Raw genomic sequence first — 15,420 nt, forward strand, 5'->3', positions numbered from 1 at the left:
CTTTTTAAATAGCCTTTTGCTGTCTTCATGAGTAATATCCTGACCTGGAGTAATTAGTGTTCAATCTGACCTGGAGTAATTAGAGTTCAAAGCCCCAAATGGAGTCTTGAGAAGTTCTTTAATTCAGTCGAAATAATTAAAAATCTTATTTTATGATTTGTTTAAAGTTTCTCACAAAGAAAACTCACCAGTAATGAGTATTTTAGGTGAATTAACAGGTCACCACAAGCCAGGATTAATGACCAATGCAGTGACTGGTCCACAGCAACAGCTCTCTCAACCAGCAGCCAAGTCTTCGTCTACTAATAACCCTCTCCGCTGTGTGCTCCCTTGGTCTCTGCCTTTGTAAGCCATGAAGCCAGCCCCATTGTCTGCCTCACAGTCTCCTAGTGGTGATGCTCCTCCTCTGGTCCATCTCATGGTCTCCTCTCCTAAACCTCGGGCCTTGTGCTCTGCCGCATCAGGTAGAGATCTCAAGTGTGATCCACTTGTACTGGTCCAGGGGGGTCTCCCTCTTCCCAGGGCCACAGTTTATCCTTGAAGCAGAATTGTGGCAATTAAACAGATCAACCTTTCTGTTAGTGTTACGCATCCACCTAAGCACCTTGTGGGAATGAAAGAAACACAGGTAGAAGAGTTATAGTAAGAAATTTCACTTGATCACACCTTCTCCATTGCCTCTGTCCACAGCTGTTGTGGATTTGATTCCTGGATATCCTATCCAGCGAGTTCCAAGTAGCTAGGTGTCTGCATTGATGAAAAGTGGTATCTGCACAGGTTGTGTTGCTGACCTTACACAATTCTATCTTGCTTCTGCAGATTACCAAGGCCATATTTCCCACCTCCGAATCCTATTTCTTTTCTTCCCAACTTTTGCATTCCAATCAATCACAGTTATCAGTGCATCTTGATTACATGTTTGTAAAAGTTAGTAAATGTTGAAATTTATTCATCTTTGTTTTAGAGGTTGGAGTGTAAATTTGAACAATAAGCATATTTTAACAAGTCCTCCCTGAGCACTGTCTACTAAAACACACACATACATGATTGAAAATTCAGTCACCTGTTCATCACTCCTGAAATTATTGTTTATACTTTCCCTTTATTTTAATTCTATATATTCATTTTATGTTATTAACTGGTTTTCAACATGGACCTATAGATATTACCCTATTAATTCATTACTGTATTTTAGCATAAACCTTGAATTTAAATCAGTAAAACACTATTACTTTTTAATTTGTCATTCCTGCAGAGAAAACCATATAACTGTCCAATTCAATGTGATTAAAGTCAGTCCATTTTAGTTCATTAATGCCTAGGTTACGACTCTTAATGCACATCATTTCATTTATTACAACTTCCAATTTTTCCTACATTCATACTTTGTATCATTACAGCTTGTTTTTTTTATAACATCTGCGTCATGTCATATCAGCTAAGGAAGATATAGTGAACCCTATGCCATCCTTGTCATTCAAGGTCCAAGTCACTGCGAGCTGGAATCACCTCAGTGGCAGTGAGTTTGGAGACACTTCAAGGAGGGAATTCTTCTAATTGTAGCTGGAGTGTCTTCCACAATAAAGGGTACATCTTCATCTCTGCACACTGTCAGGCAAACCGATTCAGAAGATCATCAATGATTTTTTTTTTTTAAGAAGTGAATCTACAGGCCTTTCTTCACTGTCTTTTCAGTGTCGCAGTTCCACTGCAACTTACCCAAGAGAATGACCCTGCTTGTATTTGAGATACTGCCGCCCTCGCTTGCACCATCAAAGCAATACAAACCACCAAAATATGATAAACTGACAGAAGACTTGTGAATTTATATCACAGAGTTTAGGATTTAGAGCACATAGGATAATTAGATCTGATCACAAAATTGAGGATAATTGCATAATACCAAGAATCATAGTTTAATAAGCCGACATATATTTTTATAGGATATAAGTCAGTGCATAACAGTTTAGTTTTTCAAGTTGGATTTATAGTGAACAAAATTATCTTTATCTACTTTTGACACCATGTTTGATAGGTTTAGTGCAACAAAATTATCAAAATTAAAATTCAAACCCTAAATGTTTTCTTTTATGGCAATTGCCATCCACAAAGTGCATTGCCTTCTACAAAGAGATTTTGTAATTCATGAGGGTTTCAATTATATTCTGCAATTAGAATTTTTACATATGCCAACATTTCCCGTATCAATAAATAAATGTCCTCACTGCTATGAGCTAAAACTATATTAGCGATGAAATATAATTTTCCCTGAAAATAACATTGCAATTTGTCACTAGAACAATTTAGCCTTCCCTTAAGACATTGATATGTGTGCAGAAAATATCTGTCCATAATAAGAGGAATCCAGGAAGAATTTCTTTCGGGAGTCATATATTCTTCTTATGTCTGCTTCCCCTCCTCCCCACAATAGGAGTAGTGTATGCTTTCTAAAGTGCAACCAATTTGCATATATCTGTTAGGACATCATCTCTATTTTTAAAAATATTCTTTCATGTAGACAGGAAAAAACTAAATTCTGTACACAAAAGACTTACATTTAAAGGATGAATTATAAAAATATTATAGCTTAAGCAAATTATATAGATTCATTTTATATTCATGGCAACATTATTTAGATAAATCTAGCATTGATCTCACAAAGGAGAACTAGAAAAAGAGAATATTAATTAGATCTCTAGTTTCTTTCCCAAATGCTCTCTTCTTAATTTGAGATTTACTACAACATTCATACAGTGATAAAAATGTTGGCAAATGATAATAATTTCTTTCATGCATTGGTTTATACAACGTGCTCACCCATGGAATGAATTTTAGTACCCAGATTAAAAGTAATATTTAAGTACACCTATCTCTCTGTGTCTGAGTTTATTTTTACATATGTGTATGTAGTTTGTATGTGTGTAATCTACTAGCAATAATACCAATATCTGAGTTAACCAAATTTGAATTAGGATCATCTTCTGAAGACTAAGAATCTTCTTATATCCAGTCAGTAATTAATTCTGAAATGCCACTTTAAAATGTATTTTGGATAACTTGTATTTACAAGTCCTTCCTGAGCACTGTCTACGTCAGATTCACACACACACGTGCACGCGATTGAAAACTCAGTCACCTGTTCATCACTAGGAAAGTTATTGTTTATGCTGTCCCTTCATTATATTTCTAAATATGCATAGTATGTTATTTCTGGGGAAACTGCCCTATACTTCTCTCTTGTCTTTATATATCTAAATAAATAGAATAGCAACTATAAGGTCTTATTAAACCTAGACTTCCCTTATTTAGTATTTTTATGACATTCTACAAGAAAATCTTTAAAAATAATAATAAACAAAATCTACTATGCCACAGAGCCATCTGCCAAGTCATGTTTAAAAGGAAGAAATCTTGTTTTGGGAGTTCTCTGTCATCCTTTCTAGGCCTATGCAAGAGTTAGGTTTCACGTCAAATTGGGTGCTCCAAATTCTCCCATGATGTTATCTAACACAGTGTGGTCAACTCCATAAAGGGATCTTCTGTGAAGCAGCCAAGCAGTTGTGGGAAGAATGACCACCTTAGTTTGTTCACACTCTTTATACAATTCATGGGGGGTTTCATTCAGGAGGTAGCTAAACTTGACTGATGCTGTGGGGAAGTAAGCTGACTTCTGATGGATCTGTCTCCTGCAACTCATCCTTCAACTTCCTGTTAGATCATCTATGGATTCGGAGTGCCATCCACTGAATGGTTACCTTGGATTCATTTGACTAATCTCAAATTCATTCAGCCTCTGCACTCACCAGCCTGTGGCTTCCTGCTTCTGCTTCCTGTGTGTCATCGGCTGCAGCACAGTAATTAGGAGAAGCTCCCAGCTTTCATCTGACCCATAGGAACTGAGTGTACTGCATTTCACTTGTACAACTATGTGAAGCATTTCTTGATGTAAATCTCTTTCTATATGAATACACACACAAATTCCACTGCTTTCACTTCTCCTGAGAATCCAGTCTAACACAGCCTTTCATGTGGAATGATTAGTTACTTTGGCAGTTTCTTCCAAGCACTGCATATGCTCCTTCTCTAAATGTACCAGTTTTCCCATTCTTAAATTGCCCAACGCGTTTATATTTTCCTTTCTTTTAAAAAATCTATACTTTAAAAAAACAAGAACATTCACATTTTTTATTATGAGATCTGATTTTCAATGAAGATAAAAAATAAGCAATTTTGTTTCAAGTCATGTAGAATCAAAAAATACAAAACCAAGAATATATTAGACATACAAGCAAACATTAACAGTCATCAGTGTTAACTAAGGAGCTCTGCTGACATACAGGTGACACGATGGACTGCAAATCACAACACCGACAGTTCAAGCCCACCAGTGAGCTTTCTCCTTTATCCCACCTGGTGGTCTTGAACTGACCTTGAGGTTCGCTGCCCAGTGCTGCACCCACTACACCGCCAGTGTTCCTTGTGTTGACTCTTAGTGACCTTATACATCTTTACGGGAGTCGATAGACCTCGCTTTCTCCTAAAGCATGGCTGGTGGATTTAAACCGCCAACCTCGTGGTTAGCAGGCGAACACCTAACCCACAATGCCACCAGAGCTCCTGAAGCCCTTGGGAGGACAGATGACAAGAAGGCTCCATATCAATGTCCATCTAAAATTCATATTCTAACCCAGTGCTTTCATTTCCCTTCCTCTAATGAGGACTAGCTGTCCCCTCAACACACAGCTCTCACACATTTGCTCCCCTCTGCACCCCATAATTCTGGGGTGAGGATAAAGTTCATTTGTCCTCTTCACGGTCATTGCGGTAGGCATGCTGTTCAGGTTCTCCATTTCTCAACCACATGGTCCCTTGGCCTCTGCCTCCAGGGCCCAGGAAGCACTGCAGCTATTGGATCGGTCTTGACAAGGCTCCTGTGCACTGTTCCAGAGCCTTCCTGCTGCACCCTTGGGCGCTTCCAGTGCCTCTGCGAGGTCTGTTGGTGGCTCCTCATTCTTTTTCTTTTCCTTCTTCTTTTTTAACATTGTAAAATTGCAATTTAGGTGGGACTTTACATTTCAGATAAGCAAATTTGTATTTAACGTTTACACTATTACTCAACCCTTTGATATTTATCATTTTTATATATTTTTATTCTCCTGTGTAAAAATGTCTTGTTTTTGTCTAAGCCTGGATCCATATACAATCATTCTATAAAGTCTGGCTTCACACAATTGTATTTCTGAATTCACACTGACACGTGCCATAGTGTTTTAGATCATTCAAATCTTGTACATGTAACATCCTTATTTGTTCTCCTGGTTTCATGAATTCACAATTAGATAGTGATAAATGCTGAACATATGAAATAATAAATTTTGGGGGGGCGGTAAGATGAGGTTATGAATAGACACCTGTCACTAAGTTGCAACAACAGAGGAAAGTAAACATTGCAAAAAGTTCATAATAATAATGTCAGAAAATTATATGAGGCGTGTTAGGGACAGTTCAAATGTAAGCGAACTTGTGAAATATGTTGTTATGTCGACAGACAATTCTACTACACACATTTTTTATTAAAAAAATCCTACCTAGATATGTCTGACCCACATCACATGTAAAATAAAAGTTAAATAGTTCAGCAATACTATTAACAAAAGGTAACAGTAAAATATCACTACCTCTCCCTTCACACACAGGCACACGTACAGAAAGACATCCTATCATACGACAGGCGTACCTCAGTGATACTGCACCTTCAGTGCCACCAATTGACAACAGAGCTGACAAAACAAGAAAGCAACTCACATGTAGTTTGGCTTTCCCACTGCCTGTCAAGTTCATGTGTACCTGATATTGAGGCCTACTAAGGGTCCCCAATGGACCCATGGATTAAGAAGGTGGCAGCAGGTTGGTTCTGGTAGTCTACTAAGTTTGCCATAGTATTATGAAAGAGTTTGAGATATTGTGAGAAGTACCAAAATGTGACACAGAGTCACAAAGTGAACACATAATGTTGGAGAAATAGTACCAATAAACTTGTGTTCAATAGAGGCTGCCACAAATCTTCACTTTGTAAAAAGACAATATCTGCAAAACACAATAAAGTGAAGCACAATCAAAGAGGCATGTTTGTACCTACATATTGGGTAGTGAATTCTACCATACACAAGAATACATTACATAAGTCAATGGATTATAGATAGCATGATTATCTTTGCTGGCAAAAAATTTAGCATATAAATATTATATTTCTAAAATTAAAAAGAAAAGATGTGGAACAGAGATCAGAAATCCAATTAACATTCTCATTTTCCATTGTCCTTAGAAACCCATGCTGCATTTATCATATTTTAATTTATGTAAAGGCAATGCATATGAACAGACAGATGTGCTTATGAGGTTCAAGCTAGAAAATACATACTTTGGCCTACTTGTATTTTATATAGTAAATAAACTATGTCCTTTGAGAGCAACTTATTCAATATCTGATTATTAACACTCTTTTCTGTTAACAATGGAGGATTGTTTGTCTTTTTCATTTTATCAGCTTGGAAGTATGCTTACATAAATAGCACATACTTAGTCTAGGATATAAATACCTGATGCACATTTTCTATTTCATCTTTTTGTGATGAAATATATTTAAAGGCCAAGTGAATTAGGACCTTCAAACCAATCAATAGTAGAGCTCTAAGTGTTATGAAATGTCTGATTATAAGTAAGTGCTAGAGAAACTTAGAGTTTTGTGTTAATTGTATATAACTTTTAAAAATTCATATTCAGCCATTAAATACTGTTAACTTGGTATACAATAAGAATTGCACAAGTTAAAAGGAAAAGGCAATTGCTTAATAATTTTCTCTTAGAACAAAAAAGAATTTGAGGCCTAAAGATAATTCAACCAATTGATAATACAATAATAATGGAGCCCCCAAGTCTTTCACATATATATATAATTTCAGTAGGAAATCAGGGCAACTCTTTTCTTTCTTATTTTTTCTTTTCTTTTCATGTATCTTCTGATTTCTTTAAAAATTTTTTGTAGTTATAATTAACATATACAATTCAATGATTCAATCATATTACGAAATTCTGTGCAATCACTTCACAATCAACTTTGGAATCTTGTATTTTCCTTTTACTCATTGAGGTGGATTCCCCATCGTCTCCTCCCTACTACTGTGGGTCCCCAGGCAGTCATCAGTCCCTTTACCATGTTTGCATTTCCTTCCATCCCAGTTTCCCCATGCATGCTCGGGGCAGGCGCCAACCAAGGACCCATCAAGAAGAGTCAGACAAAACTGACACCTCAATCTAATAGAAAGTGGAGTAGATGAAAAGTTTACTATAAATTGACATTGGGTAAGGGGATAAAATTATAAAACTTTACATTCTTTCCTGAATAAAATCCTGTCACAATGCTCGCTATCTCTTTTTTAAACTATTAAAGATTCAAGCCAATGATCCCAGGACCCTACATATAGATTTTTTTTAAGTCACTACAGGGTGCTGGGAAATGAATGACTTTCCTGAGATTAAACTAGAGAGTCAGATTTGCATCCTGAGTTTTGACTACATGTCTACAGAGTTTTCTCCTATTGTTCAAACATATATCCACATGTGGTTCTTAATCCCATTTTTTTTGCATTTAATGGAGTAAAATCATGTACATACCCAATTAATAATGATCATGATGATATTTATTTATCTACTTCCACAAAAGCATACAAGAAAGGGTTATCATCAGTTGCCAAGATCTGTTTTGGCTAGTGCATAAGAACCTCTTATAAGGTATTTTTATACATCTATGAATTTTAAAAATATATAACTTAGGAAATAAAATAATGTTATAAACTTTCAAAAATGAAAATTCAGTACTTCCTTTAAATAATACATACGCATGTGTGTATCCATACACTTGCTTAATATTTGTATAGTTGTTTTTGTATCTTTATGACATTTTATATCTATCAACCCAAACCAATTTTTCTCAAATTGATTCTGACACACGGAGACCCATGCCAGCAGAGGAACACGATACTCCACAGGGTTTCCACGGCTGTGACTTTTCAGATGTTTACCATCAGGCCTTTCATTAAGGCACTTCTTGGTTGGTTCCCCCTACCCACCACCCCCCAAAATTCCTTGAACTTGAATTACTTCCTACTCATATAACTTCCTCAGAGAGTCTATAGGTTGTACATATTCACGGACGCAAATGAAATGCCCCTCCTTCCTTCTGGGAGGCATCTGGTGTGTTTAAACCATTGGACTTTCAGTTAGCGGGCGAATGCTTTAGCCATTGTACCATCAGAGTTCTTTCTTAGTTGGTTATATTTCTAACATTCTCTGCTCTAGGAACATAGTCAATAGTTAGCAGCTCACTATATAAAAAATTAACAATTTTAATATTTTAATGAACTAAAATCAAACCCAGTGCTATCCAGTTGATGCCAAGGTACAGTGCCCATATAGAGTACCTGGTAGGTTTGAACTGCCGACCTGTAAGTTAACAGCCCAATGCTTATCCCCTGGTGCCACCAAGACTCTTGAATAGTTACTGCCTATTCAAGCCTTTTTAATGTGAGTTTCTCAAAGAAACTCTCTCTTACTACTCTATTCTCCACACTTTAACTCTTTTATTTGTGTCCAGTTCAATGAAACTGGGAGGAAAGATGCTTTTTTTCATGTAGAACAGATTTTGTTATATAACACATGTTCAAAAATACATGTTTAATATCTCAATGTGTTTCTTTAGTTTATTAACTTCTTTTTCTCTCTCATTTTCTCACTGAACATAACATTAAAAAACCAAAATAAATTAATAGCTCCGAGTATTTATTTACTTGCTGAAAACAGAAGTATTTAAATCCTCTTTCCTAAAATATAAACTATACAGAAATTTACAAAATCTAAAAAATGAGCACATAATAACAAAACCCTAAATGCTGATGCAATAATCCATTTTTTCAATTAAGTACCCAATTTTCTCAAAGTTCTGAATCACACAGAATTTTATAACAGTTGTACTTTTTTAATTTTCTGCAAGGTGTATAGTGGAAGGAAGTTAGTTACAGCTTTCTGGTGTTGTATCGTACATATAAACAGACTACAACAAAAATATCAGTAATGGGAGGCCTTGAAAAAGGTCTCCAATCCTGCTTTTACCAAAAGGATCCAAACACTCTGATAGTCTGTAATAAATGTTTTTATGCCTCTGAAATAATTATTATATAAATGCATCACATATATTAATAAGATAACTATATTAAATACATTATTTTAAACTTTCTTAGGAATGATCTATTATCCAGTTTCCTGTTTCCTCACAATCGCCTCCAAGAAGAGCTATGTTTATCTAGCCTCCAGTCAAAGAAAACATGGAATCTTTATTCAGAGTTAGCCCTCTGAACATACCTTAAATATTTGTAGATTCACGTTGAGATATGCATAACATGAACATATTTGGACGATTTCCCCAAGAGTCAAACCAGTTTTAAGGGTACCGTAAAGTTAAATATGGCCAGATGTTTGAATGAATTGACTGCTTAGCACTTCAGATACTTCTTACCTAGCAACTCAAAATTTCCAACGAAATCAATTAGATCTATTTCTTAAACAATTATTTGTAGGGTTGCTATGAGTTGGAATCAATTAGATGGAATGAGTTCTGTTTCCTATTAGTGGATATTATTTTTCATATTTATATATGTCATCAATTAGTCTAGTTTAATAATACATATATTTATTAAATATAACTATGCAAAATGAACCATAAATTATAGTGCTAAAACTAAAAAATATGTTTTTAGATCAAATGAGTGTTAGCACATTTCAACATCTTTTAAATGACAATGTAGAGTTCTGATTCTTGGGACAACATTCTACATTATTTGTTTCCAGACAATCACACAAATGAATATTTTAAGATGACTTGCAATTGTCCCTAATGAACCTCATACACACTTTATGATTTGTCTAGGAATTTTGAATGGCATTTCTGCATCCTTGATAATAGTGTGCACTATGATACAATATAAACATAAAATTTACAGTGACTTATTTCACAAATATCTTATGGAATACTTGATAAATCTCACAGTTGAAACAATAATAACCAAATTAAATCTGATGTTTTATATACCTTTTCCATTAAGTGACTTTTATATTCCACTTAAAAATTTTCAGGTGTTCCACAGTATAAGCTTTAAGTGCTCGGGTAATTAATACGCTATGTGACTCTAAAAAAGAAGACATAATTTTTGGCCACAAAACTTTGAAGTGACTGCTCTATTAACGTGTTATTTTAAGCCCTGGCTCTCTACTAAAGCAAGTTTTACTGTGAAAATCCCAACTCTGGTATAAAATTTAAATTGTTTACATTCTGATAGTTTTATATCAATATCTTTGAAAACTCAGAAGTATTGTATATGTAGATTTCCTGAATACTTTACAATCAGATTTATTCATTTCATCACAACTTGTCATACAAAAGAAAGCAATGAAAGTGATGAATGTAGCATTCTAACATGATGAAAGTTAGCATCTGAAATGCTAGAACTTATTTCGAAGATAAGCATATCAACATAACAATTGTTTGCATATATACAAACAAACAGACACATATGAGCAAAATTAGACATTAAATTACATGAGGTCCTTGGGATGCAAAAATTTAAAGTGTTAAGTTTTGATCATTTACTGGGGACTAAAATTGTCTATAACATGTGGTTATTTGTAATCTTGTTGAAAAAGATGTTGCAATAACTTCCAATGAAAAGTGTGAAGTAACAGTTACTTAGCTACAGAATGCACCTTCTGGTAAAATGAATCTCAAAAAAATGTTGGGTATTCTCATTTGGTCTTACTCGAAACGTTTCTGAAAGAAAATTTTACTATTAAATTTAGTAAATATGATGGCAATATCACCACACTGACAATGTAATATTGTACTATAGAGGTGTAAGGGCACGGTATATTTAAATTACTTGTGATTTACTATATATAAAGAAAATCATTATTTCTTTTTTTTCTGTAAAGATAACACTAGACCTTAAGTTTATTTAAATAACTCCTTATGAGCACACAGTGTGCCAATCACTACCTTCGAGCCAGCTGTGAAGCAATCCCATGCTGAGCAGGCTATTGCTCAATTCCAAACCCCCCTCTCCCCGCCCCCTGCCAGCTCCGCATGGTGGAGCATCTGCAGTTCCATCTACAGACACGATGAGGCAATGCTACTTCCTAGGTGCCATCAGGGCATTGACACGCACCACGGCTGGCTCCCACACGAAGGCCTCGAAGTTATCATCAATGTCCTTGTTGTTCATGTCCACCCTGTACCACATGCCTCCCTGGGCACGCCACACACACAGCTTGTTGAGGATGTTGGTGGCATCCAAGCCCGCGTTGTCGCACGGCTGGCGTGGGATGAACTCCAAGGCCTTGGCATAGGCCCCGATCAGCAGCTGCTGCTTCGCGGGGATGGTCCTGGCGTAATCCCGGGGGTTCTTGGAGAGCTCCATCTCAATGTTCCCACCGCCAGCCACCACCGAATCGTTCTTGATGGCGCGCTTGACGATCATGATGGTGTCGTGCAGGGAGTGCTCTGTCTCCTCCATAAACTGCTCAGGCCCGCCGCCGAGGGTGATCGTGCAGGTCTCGGCCTTGGGGCAGCCCGTGAAGAAATTGTACCTCTCGCCTCCAATCTGGGTCTCCTGGAAGACCTTCTGCAGACAGAGCGTTCACACTGGTCTGGACGGAGCCTCCGCGGGCCGTCACTGTTCTAATCAGAATCAGCTCCTCTTCGGGCACTCGGCCAGCACAGAACCAGTCCCGGTCAGCAAAGTGTTGGGTGGCCACCTCCCCGATAGGGAGTTTGTACAAGACGACTTTGGCTCCAGAGCGATGGATCTTCTCCAACTGGTAATCGAGATGGTCCACTCAGCATCAACAATTGCCTGGCAATGCTCCCGTGTGCACTCGGACCCCTGCGCTGTCCTTCTCGGCTTTCAGCTCCAGCTCCACGGTCAGCAGGGCATTCAATCTTGGGGTTACTGTACTTTGGGGGCTGCATTTCAAAGCCGGCGTAAGAGAACGTCTTCTTGAACTCAACGCCAGCGACCAGCTGGGACTGCTCCAGGGCTCCACCTTGTACTTTCGTGATGCCAATCATCTTGAGTGGCAGCAGGTCATCGAGCATCATCACAGCCTCAACCGCCATCTTCGCAAAGAAGGTTTTCTGCTGGGAGATCAGCGTGGAGCCCAGCGCGGACTTGGAACACGTCTCCAGCAGCTTCCTCTGCTCCACTCTCTCTTCTCTCTTCACAGTCACGGTGATTTCTTCGATCTTGCTAACTGCCAATTGGGTGGCAGTGCAGAAAGCTCAGATGATGATCTGGGGGTGCAACCATTCCTCCACACAGTGATTCACTTGCTTGAGAAACTCCGCAGCCAAGAGGGTCACCAACCTCAGCGTCTTGGGACTTGGCATTGTCTATTAAAATCTTTACTACAGGATGGGCAACATTGAGGAACTTCAGAATTGTAGCTCCATCATTCGAAATTGTTGCTTCACTTCGCCCATGCACAACGAGCTTGTCCATGTCCCGAGGGCCCAGGGTGGCCCCACAGCCTCGGCGATCACCTGGCAGGCACCCATGTTACTCGCGAGCTGGGGAAGCCCTGCGCGCTAGCTGTCCCCTCTTTCAACAGGATAACTGCGGTGGATAGCTCATCTAGTGCACCGCCCTTGCTCCTCCCTTCTCTAAGTCCCGGCCTCCACGGAAACCATTATTTCCATATGAATAACATGTTTATAGAGAAATGCATGTTGGTATGTCTTTAAACTTAGAGCTCTTCAAAAATATCAAGGCAAAATTTTGTTAATGTTGGGTTTGTTTTATAGGGACTAAATAAATACTAGGAGGGCAAAACTGCCAATAATCTTTTTTAGTTTTACTACATCTATTCAAAATATGGCCAACTATCTAGCACATAGCTTACCATTAATCAGGCACAGTTATATTTTTCAATATAATTTTTCTGCAGAATTATTATTTCAAGTGAATACTACTTCTATGGATGATAACTGAGCATTCTTATTATAAATAGCTGCATAAAATACTAGACCCCTTACTAAATGAATTCTAAAGGTCCAAAGAATCAAGAAGCAATGACAATATTTATACTGCAATAGCAAAGCTGACAGATTTTCATATCAAAGTACATAAATCTTTCTATGTAGAGAAGCAAATTATCTATCAAATAGCAGGTTTGTTCTGTTCTGGGCAAGATAAGACAAAGCAAAACAAAAACAGTTCATGATGAAAACCTTACTGGACCTAAGCATTCTAAAAGTTTTCGCAAGTCGTTGTGTATTTTCTCTGTCAGAGAGAAAAAGTCCGTATTTCTCATGCCTGCACCAAAATTTCCTTCAATATCATACTCACAATAGTATAGTTCTAGAATTAAAATAAAGTGAGTTAGCCAATATTCTGAAATACTTTGAAATATAGGGACTGACAAAAAAATGAAATCATATAACACTTTTAAACTCACCCTTCTAATCTTACATCTGGCAGACTTCTGTTAAGGGCAATCAAATCACTGGCCATAAGGTTAAACTGATTGATTTTAAACAGTTCTTTCATCTTCTCCTGGTCATCTTTAGGAATCAGCACAGCTTTTCCCATCTCTCCTGGTCCTTCTTGGTTCCTTGAAATAACAGCTGTAAAACATACACAGGTACACACACATATACAAACACAGAGATAATGAACTGGATAAATAAACTCATGCCTTGAGTTCAATTCTGAAGTATTAATTTGCATATTAATTTATTAATATCTTTAGGAAATTTTATAGCTTATTTATAAAACATATAATAGAGGCAATTTAATTTATTATATCAATTATACCTTTATAGTTAATATATATGATCTGAGCAGTTATTAATATTTAAAAATTAATACAAAATACCAAAACCTGAACTTTTTTGTTTATGTGTTCCATAACTTAGACATAAAATTTTGCCCTGGCCACAACAAAAGCTTTGAAACAAAAAGTACTTTTCAAAGTTTACTAATATTAATCTCTTTTCCTATCAAATATGTTTCCTTAGTTTACATATCTATTGCCATTGTGTCTTTTTGAAAAGATAGCCAATGACTCCATTTCCCCACAGAAAATGGATTCATTTGCCAAAAGTATTTTGAAATGAATACAATTAAGTTTCATGATGGTGACATATAATTTCAGCTGTCAAGTTAGTGTTGACTACTTGGCACTCCTCAACAGAAATTAAAAAGCCAAAGTGGGTGTGGCTGTTCAGTATGACAATCCCAGACTGTTATTATTTCCTCCAAATCATCATGATACCAAAGCAGCTTCTAAATACATATTTACATGTGTGCATGTACATGTGTGTATATGCCTTAAAAGAGAAGAATACAATCAAGTTTTAGTCAATCTTATTGAGCCCTAATTTATCCTTTAACCTATTGCTGTCAAGGCTATGTTCTGATCCATAGGGACCTATAGAATAGAACAGGATTGTCCCATGGGGTTTCCATGTTGGAATCAAGTCCACAGCAGCGAATAAGTTATCAGTTCCCAGAAAGATCTCACATATTTCTCCTAAAGACCTTGGAGGTAGCAGCCACAATCTTAACTATAGTTCTCCCAGGGTTCCTTTAATTTGCTATTAAATGAGGATAAAATGGGGGGAAATGCAATTCTGGTCCTGACTCATCCAAACTTTAGTTAATTTGCAATACTTTAGTGGCCTGTGCACGGCTATGCCATTGGGAACTATGCTGTCAGTATTTCGGGATCACCTATTGTGAACAGGTTTCAGTAAACTCCCCAGACTGAGAAAGATTAGGTGGGGGGGAGGGATTGAAATCTATTTCCAAAACTGACTTTATTAAAACCCTAGAGATCACTACAGAATACTAACTGGAAGATGAATTCACCATGAACTTTATGAGTAGAAGATACCTTGATCACAACCAACACATGAAAATGACTAACATCCATTTCCAAACAGATATTTGGATCCAGCCTACTTTAAGAATTATTTTTTAAAAACTTAATGATAATGTGTGTGAAAATAATTCATACATTATAAGTAATACTCAGACCAAATCTAGTACCCTGGAGTCGATTCTGACTCATATTGATACCGTAGGACAGAGTCAGCCTGCTCAATGTGATTGTTGAGGCCATTAATCTTCATGGAAGCACACTGCTGCATCTTCTCCCCATGGCGTGGCTGGTGGGTTCAAAGTATACACCTATCACTGGACAGTTGAGTACTTTTACCACTGTGCCACCAAGACTCCTGGTATATGATAGCATTTAGTAAAAATGCAAATGTTTAAATAACATAAGAATATAGCTGAAAGTTACAATTGGATA

At 37.0% G+C, this 15,420-nt stretch overlaps 1 protein-coding gene and 1 pseudogene across 4 annotated transcripts in view; both read right to left on the reverse strand.

Annotated features, from left to right (window-relative positions):
* The window catches only part of GALNT13 (polypeptide N-acetylgalactosaminyltransferase 13), a 540,793-nt gene that overhangs the window by 354,846 nt on the left and 170,527 nt on the right, over positions 1-15,420 (reverse strand). For 3 of the 4 annotated variants that reach the window (XM_075529413.1, XM_075529411.1, XM_075529410.1), the window contains exon 2: positions 13,561-13,729. In XM_075529413.1, the coding sequence (XP_075385528.1) occupies positions 13,561-13,729 (169 nt within the window). The remainder of the gene's footprint in view (positions 1-13,560; positions 13,730-15,420) is intronic. The other variant, XM_075529412.1, reaches the window with a different exon arrangement.
* Positions 11,076-12,676, reverse strand: LOC142424733 (T-complex protein 1 subunit eta pseudogene; annotated as a pseudogene).

The sequence above is a fragment of the Tenrec ecaudatus genome, chromosome 13 (genome assembly GCF_050624435.1).
Source record: "Tenrec ecaudatus isolate mTenEca1 chromosome 13, mTenEca1.hap1, whole genome shotgun sequence".
Taxonomy (NCBI): Eukaryota; Metazoa; Chordata; class Mammalia; order Afrosoricida; family Tenrecidae; genus Tenrec; species Tenrec ecaudatus.